This window comes from Chenopodium quinoa, unplaced genomic scaffold, assembly GCF_001683475.1.
Source record: "Chenopodium quinoa cultivar QQ74 unplaced genomic scaffold, ASM168347v1, whole genome shotgun sequence".
NCBI lineage: Eukaryota > Viridiplantae > Streptophyta > Magnoliopsida > Caryophyllales > Amaranthaceae > Chenopodium > Chenopodium quinoa.
The window spans coordinates 224,090-239,778 of NW_018743920.1; the positions used below are offsets into that span (position 1 = coordinate 224,090).

At 35.1% G+C, this 15,689-nt stretch overlaps 1 protein-coding gene and 1 pseudogene across 1 annotated transcript; both read right to left on the reverse strand.

The window, feature by feature from the left end:
• Positions 1 to 929: 929 nt before the first annotated feature.
• Positions 930 to 2,848, reverse strand: LOC110687732 (annotated as a pseudogene).
• A 2,857-nt stretch (positions 2,849 to 5,705) lies between these two features.
• LOC110687734 (purple acid phosphatase 15-like) lies at positions 5,706 to 10,365 on the reverse strand. Its single transcript, XM_021864356.1, has 7 exons — positions 9,826 to 10,365; positions 8,680 to 8,871; positions 7,787 to 8,120; positions 7,456 to 7,673; positions 7,187 to 7,377; positions 6,455 to 6,739; positions 5,706 to 6,328 (listed from the first exon to the last, which is right to left on the reverse strand). The coding sequence occupies exons 1-7, from the start codon at positions 10,076 to 10,078 to the stop codon at positions 6,182 to 6,184; spliced, it is 1,620 nt and encodes a 539-aa protein (XP_021720048.1). The 5' UTR covers positions 10,079 to 10,365; the 3' UTR covers positions 5,706 to 6,181.
• Between the last annotated feature and the right edge of the window lie 5,324 nt (positions 10,366 to 15,689).

Sequence of the window (15,689 nt, forward strand, 5' to 3'; positions counted from 1 at the left end):
CTGAAATTTCGGTACTTGTCTGGCAAACAAAACAAGGTTACTGATGCTTTATCATAACTGACAATACTCATAAATTAAGATTCAATCGGAGATATGTATGGCATCTTCGAAATCCTGGGAATCTTCTTACGAACATGATCATCTATAGTAACATAACATCTGGTGTCGCCTTGTTTTATGAACTTGTGATTTTGCCCTTCGCCGCTTTTGGTGGAGGATGTCCATTGTGGACTTGTGGTAGCAAGATAAGGATAGTTGCTTGAATTTGTGTACTTGAAATGTGGTTAGCCCACATATTTGATTAGCATATGTGCTGCAGAAAACAGCATTCATGATCATCAGAAAAGCTGAATCAGCATTCATAGTTGCTTGTATAGATAATGAAAATTATCAGTGGAAGCTGAGTCAGAAAAGGATATACATGCACAAACATCACATGAAGCATTGTTGAAAATTAATAATGATAGTTCACTATCAGTCTGTGAACCCCCCTCCCTTTTTCTAACATTAACTATGTTTAGTTTTCTGCTTAGTAAGTAGACTGCATTGGTCCCCTATGTGTAATTGTGTCGAAAAATACTCTGTTAGATAAAGTGATCCTCTATCCTTTCATGCTGTTGTTAGCCTTTCTTTGATCTTGTGAACGCGCTCCTCTACCTGTATCCCTCCTGGTGATAAAACACCATGTCGAGATGGGTAAAAGGATTCAATCTTGAGGAATTTATCCTCAAAAATATCACTTCTCTAATTAGTCAAGAACTCTAACACATCCCTATATATGTTAGGAATATCAAAAATCGCCTTTGAAATTGGGTCTTCATGCTCATCTAGCACGATTGACTAATAATTCGGGGCAATAGCTCGTACACCCCTTCCCCCAACCCCCTAACCTTAAGCTTCATGATTTGAGTATGATAAGAATTAGATTGTGCCAGCAAGAACTTATATATACAACTATAATTATGATTCAATAACCAAGTACATATTGCATTTCATTACAATTAGCTGATTCACTAGTAGGGGATGGTATATCTTCAGGATCCCTCTTGGGTTTAACCCACCTCCCGTAAGCATTCTGAACCAGACCCTTATTCGCAACCTGGTACCAACGAGGCGGTATCCTCAGCTCGTTGATCAACAGATCACACTCTTTGTTCACCAAAGCTATATCCCTTGTAGCATCAGGCCGAAAAGGCACCTTAGAACTTTCATAACCATCCAGCAAATGCAGGTAAGTCTCTAGCATATGATGTCCTAGCAACTGCAACCCTCGTTTCAAATACGGAGAAGCTCTCGCGTCAAGCTTCAGCTCAACACCAGCATGAGGGTGAATCCACTGTAATCCCCCTGTAATCTCATCAAAATTCTGTAAGCTCTCATTGTTAAAGACCATTCCTGCTGTCCAAGGAACGATGTCTTGTTTGACAACAACGCGTAGTATCTTGACTCCTAGCTCGTGTAGCTCGTCTCTGAAGACCGAGTTTCCAATCCTTGGTGCAGCAAAAGATATGACACTAACAGGAAGATTGACGAATATTGCAGCCGCTTCGTATGCATTGAGCAGAGCCAAGGCACCACCTAAACTATGCCCTGTTATTGTAAGACTAACTTCTTCCCCTCTTTTCTTGTAATAATGTATTAACTTGTTCTGAAGCACTTGATTTGTTATACCTCGAAGATCGAAATTTCGTAGTGTAAATGCTTAGGAAACCTTCCTCTACTTTGGCATCACCGTGCCCAAATGTCTCCAAATTACGCTGAAAATCTTCGTACCACTCGGATGCAGACACCGTCCCTCGCCATGCCACTACAATGTCTCTCCTACCGATGCGGCGTGACTCCTCATCATCGCTAACGGCGACAAACCCCATCCAATTCGAGTGCGTACTCCAAGTCTCGGCCACTTGCGACTTCTCTAGCCATCTAGGCAGATCAATTTGAGAAGTCGCGTAGATGTACTTTGTAACGTGATATCCGTGTCGTGTTAACCCGAGCTTCTCAAAGAGCTTGTTTCGGTTATACCTACAACTACCGCAATACTCGGAGTATGGATCATAATCGAATGCATCATACGTTGCTTGAGCTAACTCACCATATTTGAGTAGCTCTTGCCTTAAAGAGGGGTTAATAGGGTCTAAAAGGTTGTCCCAATTATTAGCACCATGAAATTCCTCCCAATTATTTGATATATCATCCTTAGGAAATGATATAGGGGTGTTACTCTTGTCCTCTAAAATGGTGCTATAGTTAGATTGGGTTAATGTTTTTTGGGTGTGTATGGATTCAATTTGGTTATGTAACATATGGGTAAGTGATTTGGCTAAACGGGTAGCCGGGTTAGACGCCTTAGACGACCAGTTAGTGTCGTCGAAGAGAAGTTCTTGTTGAGCACGAACCGGCCGTGGAAGGCGGCGAGTGATTGTGAAGTGGTGGTTGATGGTGGGTTGGATTGCCTTCATTGTGGCCTAGCTAAACTTTTGAAAGTTTGGAAGAAAATATTGTGGTTGTTGAATTGTGATTTTTTTTGGAGCGTTATTTATATAAAGAAAGTCAAATTATACATGTGGACTATGTGAGAGTTTTAGTGCATGATTATGACTTTGTTGACTCACTCTCAACCACCATAATTTCCTTTTGAAAATTGAACCGCGTTAATCATGGACATTTGATTTGGATGATATATTTGAGAAAAGTCTTCCTTTTTTCTTCTTTCTTTGTTTTTTCATTTTCAAAAAAAAAAAAATTTAGTGTGTTTTTTTTATTTCTAATAGTGTAATCTCACCGATTGACTTATATTTTGTACTCGTATGAAAGGTCGGTTAAAATAAATACTTAAATGAAGAGTTCAGACATGCACCATCTGTTTTAACTTGCAGTGCTCTTCACTCCAAAGTCCAAAGTACTCCTTCCAATGATCCAAGTCCCAATTTACACAAACATAAACAAAGGTCTAAATCAATGCTGCGCTCTCTCGTTCAGAAATGATAGTCACAACTTACAAATAGTGTTACACAAATTTTCATATGTGGCTGGTCACACGATGTGTTACTCGGTCGGTCAAGGGTTACTCGGTCAGTGTTTTGGTGTGTGTGTCAGCTTGTCGCACAGTGTGGCTAACCACATCAAAAAAACGCTGATATGTGGGTCTTTACTAAGAGATTTGAAGTGCTTTCCCTAGTGTTATGGGCAAGGAGGGGCATTCCCATGCGCACGCCGTCGCCATCTAACTGGTTCGTGACACATGTATGGTGTACAATGCCAATACCGATTGCACCATTGTCGATTAGATTAATCACTTTGACGAATCTGGATCTAATTTAATACCAAAGAAAAATTTATCAACGTTTTTATCAAAAAAAAATAATAATTAATTAATCCCATGTTTAATATGAGTAGTAACCGAAAACTCAAATTGAAGCATTAAAATCAACATTTGTTTATTATTTCTTGTCCCAGAATCTCACACTCTTGGAGTCTTCACTCTCCCAATTTATGTTACTCGGACTCTCTTCATTTCACCTCATATATCGTGTCAGACCCTCGACGGTCGGACATGGGTATGACACCCGAACACTTCACTTTTAGTTCAAAATCATGGAATCTAACTGGTTCGTGACACATGTATGGTGTACAATGCCAATACCGATTGCACCATTGTCGATTAGATTAATCACTTTGACGAATCTGGATCTAATTTAATACCAAAGAAAAATTTATCAACGTTTTTATCAAAAAAAAAATAATAATTAATTAATCCCATGTTTAATATGAGTAGTAACCGAAAACTCAAATTGAAGCATTAAAATCAACATTTGTTTATTATTTCTTGTCCCAGAATCTCACACTCTTGGAGTCTTCACTCTCCCAATTTATGTTACTCGGACTCTCTTCATTTCACCTCATATATCGTGTCAGACCCTCGACGGTCGGACATGGGTATGACACCCGAACACTTCACTTTTAGTTCAAAATCATGGAATTTCACAAAATAGCCAAATCGGACGCTTGGACACGTACCCGTGTCAGACATAGGTACCCAAGTCCAAGTAACATAGCTCTCAATTGCAGTGGTTAAATACGGGTCTGAGTCGCACCCACAAACCAAGAGAGAGAGTCCACTTTACAAGTCCAAAGGAGGTTCCATCCCAAAACCATATGTCAATAGGAGGAGTAGCCCCTTAGCCTTATAAAGTAATTAACTCTCTCTTTTTCAATTAATGTGGGACACTTACATGTGGTGATACTTGGGAGGTCTAATATTCAACACTTGTTCCATCAACTCATACTTTTAGAACACTTGTGTTCCATCTTACTACAAGATATTTGGAAAAATTAGTTGCAATTAATATAAAGATATTTGAAAAAATGTATACCATATAAAATTAGCCACAATTATACCAAAATATGAGTGAGTCTTTTGTAAGAGTTTTCAGAAGTTCGTCTCACCTGAAATTTGTCAAAATGATAAAGGGATTTCAATTTCCAAGTTGGACGGAGAATTGTGTTAAGAATTTCGTTTTCCAAGTTGGACGGAGAAGACAAGAAGAGTAACATAAAGGATTATTTTGTGTGGATACTTTATCTAGAGTATATGAATTCACTTTCTTTTGCAGTTTTGCGACTCTCTGGTAGTTGAGAGCATCATACTGTAACATAACTACATGACGACCATATATTTTAAAGTGGGTCGAGTTCACACTTCACTAATTTATGATTAAATTTCACGTGCTCTAATATGCATAAATCACAACGTATAAACTAAAGTAAGGGTCAATGTCAAATTGTCAACTCAACTTTTTTGTACTAAATCAGTGATCTTACTTCAGCTAAATTAGCTACAGATGCATTAATCTCATTAGCAAACTATGAGTAGGAAAATTAAGTAACCTTGTCGATAAAATACGGTTGTATGTCATTTTATAATTGGTCGGAACTACAAAATTACAGATGATATGGTATATTCAGACCACCTACTAATGTTTAAGGTCAAATGGTGGTGGTGGTGGTTTACCCAGAGGAACGGTCAAGGATTGGTTCTGTCTGCGGCATATTCAGATGTTAAGATAGCTCTAATTGCGAAAGGCTATCGGACTGTAATGCTTATGTGAAGTGTGTTACAGATGATATGATATATTCAGACCTACTACTGATGCTGCTTTTCATCAGAATGCCACAGTGGGTGAGACAGAAAGAGAGGAACTGTTAGCCATGGAAGCGAAGAAGAAGAAGGCTAGGGCCAGTGGAGGTGGCTAAGGCTTTGGCTGGCGCATTTAGATTGAAGATTGCACAGCATCTTGGTTTAAATTCGGTAGTATGGGAATGCAAGGTTTTGGGGCTGATTCAAAAGGTGAAATCTAAGACAAAATTGTAAAGCTGTTGGATCTTCGTCTTCACATTATCGTTCATCTCTAATCGTTTTAGACTCAGTTATGTGAAGAGGAAGAGTAACAGTCACACAGTATGTATCCCATCTTGTAGCTAGATCCCTTCCCCAGTTAAACGGAACATGTTAGTACCGATATCCTACTGCAGGAGGTTCATTTATTCTTGCAGGAGCTTGTGAAAATTGAGGAATTATGTGTTAATTTAGCTCTCTTATTTCTGATCCTATTTTCCTCTTCGTTAGGTAAGAGGGTAATAGAGCAAATCATACCTACAGAAAGCTTCAGACAGACAGTGATCAACATTATGGCCAAGTTTACATCTGAAAAAAATACTTCACGCTGTAAATGAGGTAAATTATAATTAGAATTCAATAGCGTATGTACAAAAGCAGCATACTCCAAATTACATCTTTCTAACAAATCACTAATGATACAACAACAATATTGGCCAATGCCAGAAGTAACCTATCGGGGAAAAAATGAGGTGCTCCACCATTATAATACTCCATGACTTTCTTCAATACAAAACTACCTACAGCCTATGGAATTGGGGCCGCGTTTTATCACCAGTCTAAGATCTGGGTGGCAACGTGAGAGTTTTCTTTTTCTAACCTACCAGAGTACAATTATCCCGAGTCTTCTGAGCAGTGGCTAATCTTGGACCATTAATAAAGAGCCAATATTTGATACCTTGAACTTTAATGTAAAAGTTGGACATGTACCCACTAAGCCATGATATATATATGCATAATTTAGACAACACGCCCAACAAATATCCACCATTGCTTCCGAGTAATTTATCTAGCATCAGACCACCCTTTAGTTACCTTGCGTTGGTTAGGGCAGGCATCTGGCTGCCTCACTATGTAAATCTGATCTCCAGCCACTTTCTCACTATCTTGATTTCTGTACCAAGTCCAAAGGGCATAAGTTGCATTTTTCACCTGCAAATCATATAACCACGAAGGATTTTATTAGGCTTGAATGGGAGGCATCAGGCATGTATACAATTAAGTGCATGAACTAAAATTCTGCAAGAATAAATAGGATAAGAATAGGGAAAAGGAAACCTCTAGAATTCCATGGCCAAAGCTACTCTCTCTGTATGCGCTGAAATCTGGCTGACGATCCCAGCAGAAGTTGCCTGCAGCTGGACCAGACGTAAAGTTTGCAGCACATAAGCCACCCATGAATTTATCTGGAGTCGTTGATGGCTCAGGGCAATTTCCAGGCTCATCAGCATGCTCAACTGCCATCTTCTCTCGATTACCCCCATCCCTTATTGTGATGTGAATAGGAGCACAAGGATCTAGGGTATAATTATATACCCTGTTTGATCTCTCATAGGCATGTACCTGAAGTTGCATCCAGCAATGTTATTCAGCAGTGTGGCAGAATTCAGGTGATTGTAGGAAAACAAAAGCAAAGAAGAGATGCAAGATAACAGCCAATTGCAAGCAGTGCACTTGCACTTAATTCTGAATCCTTGACTATGTAGACACATTCACTTACGGGGGAAAAAAAAAAAACATCATGTCTACCTTTGTCAAAGAACTGTGCTCTGATCAGCTGACTGCCTTCACTCAATGAAGGCTTGCAATAGCATAACACACAAATTTTAAAGCTAATTGTCATATCTATGTAAAAGAACTAAGTTCAAGTCCGTCAAATGCAATCATTCAATGATGGCTTAAATTAACATATCTGCTCTTAAGTTGTGATGGGTATGTAGTAAATGGATCACTAATCTAATCCAATGAGTTCTACTCTGCGTGTATCATATGTGACATTATGGTACTTACGTGTCCGTTGAAGACTGCATCTACACCATAGGAATATAGCAAGTCTTCCATTGCAACTCTCATGCACTCTGCTTCTCTGTAATGAGCTTTGTAAGAAGTGTACCATGGTGGATGCCATGCAACAACAAGCCATGGAGTCACATCTCGGTCAACTTTAGCCAAGTCTCTCTCCAACCATTTGTATTGATCAGCTGAACAGAACAAGTTAGAAATGGACATTTTCACTTTTAGATGCAAGAAAATCACATAATCAAAAGAACTCAGAATACCTGATTCATTGTAAGCAATATAAGCCCCGAGCATTATGAAATGTATTCCCCCGGCATTAAACGAATAGTAAAATGTAGATGTTGATCCGCTCTCTTTTGATGGAAAAGCAAATCGGGAACTGTATGCTTCAAAAGTTTTATGATCAACTTGTTCCTCTATTTCATGATTTCCTTCAACCACCATTATCGGAACCCTAGATATCAAATTCTGCATGAACCTGTGAAGAATCATTTCATAGGAAGTCAGCATAACTATAGGAGGATATCTGCAAGTGTAAAGATTTCTGCCACAATCAATATAGTGAAGATATGGAAATGAGGTTGGCATCACCTTCCCCAATAATCCCAACGGGGCTGGTACGTTTCATGAATGGGGCTTTCTGGAAAAGAGCAGGAATAACAATCAGAGCCAGTTCCATTAGTGAGATACAGGTTTGCATAAGTCACATCACCAACCAGGAGAAGAAGATCTGGTTGATTGCTAGATATGTGACTAATGGTGGCTGTTGTGTTATATGTAAGACCCAAGTCACCAACAATTGCAATTTTTCCAGGATAATTATGAGGTCCAGGAATAGGCATAGTCTTGAAATGGAACAGGCCGCTCATGGCTGGTATTGAGGGATCTCCACATCGATAGTAGTACAATGCATTAGGTTTCAACCCTACACAGAGAAAAAGACCAGACAGAGCTCAGAATGTGCAACCAATTTGCCAAACTTTCGTGGAGGTTTAATGCTATGAAGTATAATACAACTCCAGGCATAATATACAAGTACAACAAGTGTGAGGTTAAATAACAATGCTATCAAGAATAAGAATAACAACTGAAGTAACATGGTTCTAAAATCATGTTCTGCACATTAGTTCTTTCCAGCAACATTATCCTTATAATTCTAAAGGATCTTACTTTCCTCATAAGTAATACGTTATTGATAAACATGCAAGGAAACAAGATACGGAGGAGGAGATCAATCTTAACAGAAAGGTTACAACATTTACAAAGAGGCCAATACCTTATTGGTTGTAAAAATCATTATGATAAAACCCATAGTTAGACATTTTCCTTTCCAATTAAAGTTCTTGCTGTTTCTACCTTTGCTTTCTCATTCCACATGATATTGTATTAACTTTACGAGGATGCAAAATTGGAAGGTTTTCAAATTCTAACCCTAATTCACCAGGGTAACTAAAGTTTTACATAATTATTAGAATCCAATATACCTGTGAGACGAACATGGTGGATTATTCCAGAAGTATAATTCTGAAGGCCTTCATAAGGATAAAGCTGACTGTAAATTTGAGAATATCCAGTTGCTTCATGAGTTAATGTGTGCTGCAATGCCCCAAAATGAACAACACTCTTGACAGATTCAGGATTCAACGGCTTTATGTCATATCCAATCTGGAATTCCCCTAAAAAAAAGAATCATCCAGCATTTGCATCTTAATAACATATCTTAAGCATCATTGTGTAATTGTGTTCCAAATCTACACTCATATACATAGAACCATTGCTACTGTCTACAATAATAATGATGCTATCAACAAAACCCACTACATAAATCTAAAAATAACCATACATCAGCTTTAGTGCTTGACATTAACTTAATATTTAATACTAACAGATTTAGTTGTCGCGTTATTAGTTCAAATTACTCCATCTACATGACAATCAGTTCCAAAATCATGATGCTTGATCAAAAAGTTGTTTTGCAAGATTAGATATATATACTCATTTCAATATTCAAATGTTTATTTTAATCAGAAATCACAAGCAAGGTAAATAATAAATGAATTCATTAAAAAATTATCAAAAGTTTTAATCTTTATTACAGAACTAACCTCAAATTGGCATAACTTAATAAGACCCACCAAGACAATCATGCAAATTCTTAACCATTAATTATGTCTAAAGTATAGTTTTCTACAACAATTTGGCAATTAAAACTGACATCATCACTATCATGAATAAAAACACAGCATATATGTTTAATAAATCAATTTCCTTGATTCAAATTAACGTCAAATTGCATCTTAAGCAATACAAGTATTAATTATTTCGTGTTGTTACATCAACCCGACTACCCGGCCCGAAACCACTAATTAGAAAAATGAACATAGAGAAACTACGTAACCAATTAAGATGCATGCAATAAATGACAACATCATCAAACAATTTCGCAAACAAACTTTCCAAATCAATTCACTAAAATACCATGCAATCAATTCAAAATTCAAATTCAATCATTTCTGCAATCAATTGCTCAAGTTCAACAAAGAATAATCAAATTTACACAAAAAATAGCTCAAATTTGCTAAAACTTCCAATCATTCAGCTCAATTACTTTCCAAAAATCAAATTCGAACCTGTGATCCAAGAAATCCAAACGGAATGATAATCAGAAGAAAGAGTGACAGAAATCTGCTCAGGTTGAAACCCATTAACATGGCGCTGAACCCTAATATCAGACGGCGGCAAATCGACGGCGTTGCCGCGCAAGCTGACATCGTACGGCATAGTAACGGGCTTAAACGGGCCATCAAGAGTGGTCGGGATTTGAGCTGAAGAAGAGGAGAGAGAAAATAGTAGGAGAGAGAAAGTCAAATAAATTAACGCCATTGTTGATTGGTTTCAGAGCTTTGACATAATTTTATGCGTTTTCTGTGCTCAAACTGATGATATTACTGGGTGTTGAAAGAAGGAGAAGGGGGGAAGTTTGATGCTTACGAAAATATCAAGTTATACAATTGATTTTGTTTTATAATGAGATTTGAGTATTGTTTAATATGAAGTGCTTTATTTTATAATGAATAATGAGATCGTAAAAGAATTTGATGTGGGATAATCGAATATGCTTTTCCTCATATAATGTTCTTTTACTACAAAGATATATTGTGCCTCGGATAGATGATGGAGAAGAGGAATTATACTACTTGTATTATAGTAGTGATCTAAATACGAGCAATGTTTGTTTTAAATTTCATAAAGTATATTTATAAAACATGAGAGATATTTGTTGTGCCTTTTTCATTTATTAAACATCTATATATATATACAAGAGTATACTAGGGTTAGGATTAAGGATATATTATATTAGAAAAAATACAAACTTAAACACTAGATTATATACATAATCTAACAGTTGGATTTATGCAATTGATAAGAAATTAAGAATACCTTAAAAAAAATAAAAAAAAAAAATAAAAAAAGGTAATTTTGTAAGAGTTACCTTATACTACTAATAAACTACTAAGTAGCTCATTATACGTGATTGAATGCAATATGCTTCACCTTTCAAAACAATGACATTTTAGGTATTTTACGTAGACATCAAACTTCTCAAGAGTTGATTGATGTAATAGAGATAATAGAACTCAAGGACAAACTTGTTCGGGTATTTGATAATAGAATTAGATAGGCACAAAACTTCTTAGAAGTTGACTTATATAATGGAGATAATTGAACTCATGGGACAAATTTGTTCGAGTTTTTGACAAAAAAAAATAAAGTGGTGGCTTTTTTGGGGCAAGGAGTAGGATCAAGTCTACATTTTGGCTAAAAAAAAGACGTGCCTAACGAAAACTATCCAAGCCTCGACTGTTTTTTTGTACCAAATTTAAAGCATGTTGATTAGGTTTCAGTTTTAGGAAGTTGATCAATTTCCATTATAGATAATTGTGATTGTTTTTTTTTACTTTTTTTTTTTTGACAAGAAAAAAGATTTCATTAATTAAAGATAGTCAAACGACACTTACAAACAATTCCTAGGAAATTTAAAATACCAACACAAGTACAAATCACCTTAGAACTAGTTATATCGCATATTCTATCAACGATCGCCTTAATAAAAAATTCATCTAAAGCAATACAATTTGTGAGTTAGCACTAATTCGGCTTGAGATCCACTGACGAATAGTTGTTTTAGTGAAAATACTCACATGGTCTTTTAAATACTTTTGGAGATTATGAAACCCTAAATTTTCAATCTTCAGCAAACGATAAAAGTAGAATTAAGCCTAATAGAATAACCACCATCTTACAGATTTTAAAGATGAGATCCATTTATTAAAAGCAATTAAAATTATTTTTGGGGAGCTTTACCATCGGTGGAAGCCCTTATAAAGATTCACAAATGAGATCAGAAGAAAAGAGATGAAGAAGAAAGAGAGAAACGGGGAAGAGTGAAGGAAAACCTTCAAAAAAAAAGCAGAAAAAATCTAGCAATGGAGATTGGAGGCTAGAAAAACTCTCGCGTTAAAAAGACATGTGTACATGGAATACTTGTACACGCACATTATCTTATACTCTATATCATGCAGTTGTTATGCATGACGTAAATGACATTATGTGCATACACCCTCACAAAATGTGCTTTCCTTTAATTATACTCAGGTATCAAAAATTGTAAAAGCTTTCTAATTCTATAAAGAATCTTAAAGAGAGGCACAAACAATAAATATTACAAAAAATAATCATTTACGTATGTCAAATTTAAAACACAAACTCTAAAATTTTAAACCAACTAAACTAATTGACACCCGATATTAGGATACCATAACTCCCAAAATTACCGAATATCCTGTTTTAGCAACGGATCTTTGTCAGAGCATGCACGCTCTGTTTCAGAATACCTTCGTATGTTAAATTCTGGGTTCGAGACATTCTTCATCCGTGAATAATTCTGGGGAAAATCAAAGTCAGCAATTTGTTTCTATATAAACCAAACGTTTGCCGCCCAAATCCATTACCCATTTAATCCGGAAAATCAAATTCAATCAACCTTTTACGCAACATGTTCAATCTTCCTGGTTTGGGCCTAACTTTGGGCCTTATATTTTGCTAAAGCACAGAATTTAAGTTGGGCCTCATTTGGGCTTATGCTAAGAATTACAATTGGGCCTACCCAGGAACAATTGGGCCATGCAAGATGATAGAATTATAACAGGCTTGGGTACTTGGGCCGATTGGCCAGAGCCCATGGGCTACCAAATATAGCCTTGTTCAAATATTCAATTGACTACTTATTTCCCTCCATTTTTATTTGATTGCAACGGCTTTATAAGGTTGATGCAAAAGTTTTCTAGGATTGAGGATTAGAGGGAGCCATTAAAATTATCTCTAACCTCCTAAAGGCTAAATCTAATGCTACCTCCGTTTCACAAAATTGTTACGGAATATACTTTAAATTTCATTGTTCACAAACTTCATTTTCATTAATATTTGTGATTTATACATATGAAAAAACACAGTTATGTATAGTTTTATTATGTATCAAGATGGAAGATGTTGCTTAGGTGATTGAGTTTCTAGTGTAGCCAGTTCCCATTTAGTTTTTTTTTTTTCTTCTCTTTTTATCGTGAATCTGTAGATACTCTGTAATGTATAGAGTTGGCTCGTTTGAGTCTGTTGTAATATTCTACTAACGATTGGACGGCATGTCGGTTGTCTTTTGATTATTGAGGATGTAATTGACGCAAATTATTAGTTAGCCATTACTAAACATGAAGGCTTTGGGCCATCCTCCTAAACACGACCCAAATTAAAGTATAGGACATATTGATAGCATATTACAACAACATTACAAACACAAGTTGCATTAGTTTAAAGCAATCAAAACTTTCAAAGTACAAATTCCCACATCTTGCCCATGCTATATTCTCCTCCTAATACTGATATTGGTAAAGCTGACATGCTTCACGTTCAAATTACATAAACATTTCTTTTTGACTTTTCAACTCATTTACATTTACAGTTGAAGTTGAAAGCAATGCTTAGTGGCGTCCACATACAATATTTGTTACCTATATATATTTATAATTCTGTCAGTATTCCATTTTACAACTAGTATATCTTTGAGGATGAATCATGAATGGATGGTACATGCTCCGTACGTTAGACGTGTGTAGTAAATGGATTATGCATCTATGCACGAGTAATTGTGATTGCACTAGGATATTTTATGACTTTGGAATGAGAGGAATTAGAATGTATTCATGCTAATACACGAGGTATTTTGAGCTTACAAGTCAAATTATTTATAAAAGTTATTGAAAATAAATTACTATAAATTTTAGTCTATTTGACACTTAATTAAAGTAAATAATTGTAAAGCTTGATTACAAAAATACAGGGTATGACTCTTTCGAGAAAAAAAAAAAAAGTAAAAAAACTAATTGCTACCTAAATTGTTTTCATATCTTCTAAATTGGTGAAGTTAACAACCTTTTTCAAGAAAAAATGAAATTACAAACAAGAAAACTTACAACTAATTAATACACTTATGTTTAATCAAACCACCACGTAATCTACTACGATTAATCCGAACGAGTACATACACATATACCCTACTTAAAATAACCAAGTTACACGTGATAGCATTAAAAATTCTAACCACTATTACATAAGAAATTATGAATTGTCCCACAAATAAACAGTGACAAGAAAGAAAAGGCTACAAATTTATCAGAAAATGACAACTCAAAGAAGAGAATTTTGGGCATCTCAATGAACTTCCACAACTTTTACCAAAACCAAATTAATCAAATAATAAAACCCTTTTAAATTTTAATTGCCATATTAAGCTACTAACCAACTTTAACTTTGCAAAATAATTAGAAAAAAAAAGTTATAAAAGTGTCAAAGCAAACAAAGGTGGAAACACAAAAAGAAACAAAGTACAAAAATTTAACAATATAACTTCCAACGTCTTTTCTTTAGTGTAGTATTAATAATTAATTCAATATGTTTATTTTTTTAATTTCCCCTCAAAGTAGGCAAGCATGCCCACAACTTTATCTCTAATTCCCAGGAGATAAGTACAGTTGGTGGAGGACCAAAATACTTGTTGAATCACATTTTACTCTATTTTTTAGGTCATTGATATATCTATTGGTGTTTAGACTAAGGTTGAGCACAACCGGTTGTCAAATCGGAATAGGAACTAGCCAAACTGGTTCCTAAAATTTTGGAATTAAGATAATCCGTTCTATACACTTATCCTAATCATAATTATAGGCTTCATAGTAGTGAGATTAATTAGTGAAATTTCAATCAAAGAATTATCGTTTTTAATAGAAGGATGTTTGTTTATCCTAATATCTCAAGTACAATATTAAGGTAGTTTGTATATATATGTGTGTGTGTGATGTGTGAAGGACATGCATCTTCGACTTTTCATTAGATAAAATTGTGTACATTATAATTTCGTCCTATATATATCTAATCTATTATAACAAATCAACGAGCTTGTTTATTAGCTAACGTCCCCTAAAAAATCCTAGGCTTAAGAGTTATTCATCTTATGAATATCCTAAATTATTTAGTTATAATATAATCTACACATATATATATGAGTGAATATTGAAATTCCTACAATAATGGTAAAAAGTGATTGATTAGTGCTAGCAATGATATTTGGATTTGATCCAATCCAAATCAAATTATTAATATGAATGTGATCATTATTGAATCATATGAGATTGAGTTGATTGAGGGTGTAAACTCTTTTAAAATGATTAATACACGGATGTAATTATAGGTTTAGACTTTTTTCGGTTTAATTTGTTGGTTTATTAGAGTTATATAAAACTTTCGATAATTAGGTTAGTTAAGAATGAATTTTGTATCTATATATTAATATAAATTATTATAAAAAAATAAGGTCAATAAACTAGTGAGATGCCCTGTCAAGAAAAGGGAAATATCATTAATTTAAATGATTAAGTTGGATCAAAATACCACCCTAATTCTAAATCAAATTGGGTTGAAAAATGATTAGAGAAATTTTGGAATTGATTGGAATCAAAATCCAAAATCGAATTTATGATTAGATACAACTTAAGCCAAATCCAAACCGAAGATCAAACTTTCATTGCTTCCTAAACTGCTTCTGAAAAATGTTAATTTAATAATTTTACGACCTTGGACCCAAATTTAGTCCCACCCCTATCTTGCCAATTTTGCTAAACTCCTCATAAACCACGATTCTAACGTAAATTAAAATTACAATATGTAACATTAGTCCAACCAAGGAGCCTATAACAGTCCAATCAAATGCAAGTAAAGCATTGACTCTATACCACATTGATTGGACTAGTCCTTTCTTTTTCTTGTATGTCATACCCTCCTTTTTCACATAATTTTGGGTCCAAATAACATTACTAAAACCAATTATTTGCAATAATTAAAAAAGCTTCAATGATAATTAATGCTTGGGAATAAGAAGCAAATC

Bases quoted from the DNA above. Each gene is read 5' to 3' on its own strand.
- LOC110687734 (XM_021864356.1), bottom strand. From the start codon at position 10,078: ATGGCGTTAATTTATTTGACTTTCTCTCTCCTACTATTTTCTCTCTCC. The intron at 8,121-8,679 runs GTATATTGGATT...TTCTCTGTGTAG, and splicing joins CCACCATGTTCGTCTCACAG to GGTTGAAACCTAATGCATTG. The intron at 7,378-7,455 runs GTATTCTGAGTT...TGTTCTGTTCAG, and splicing joins TATTGCTTACAATGAATCAG to CTGATCAATACAAATGGTTG.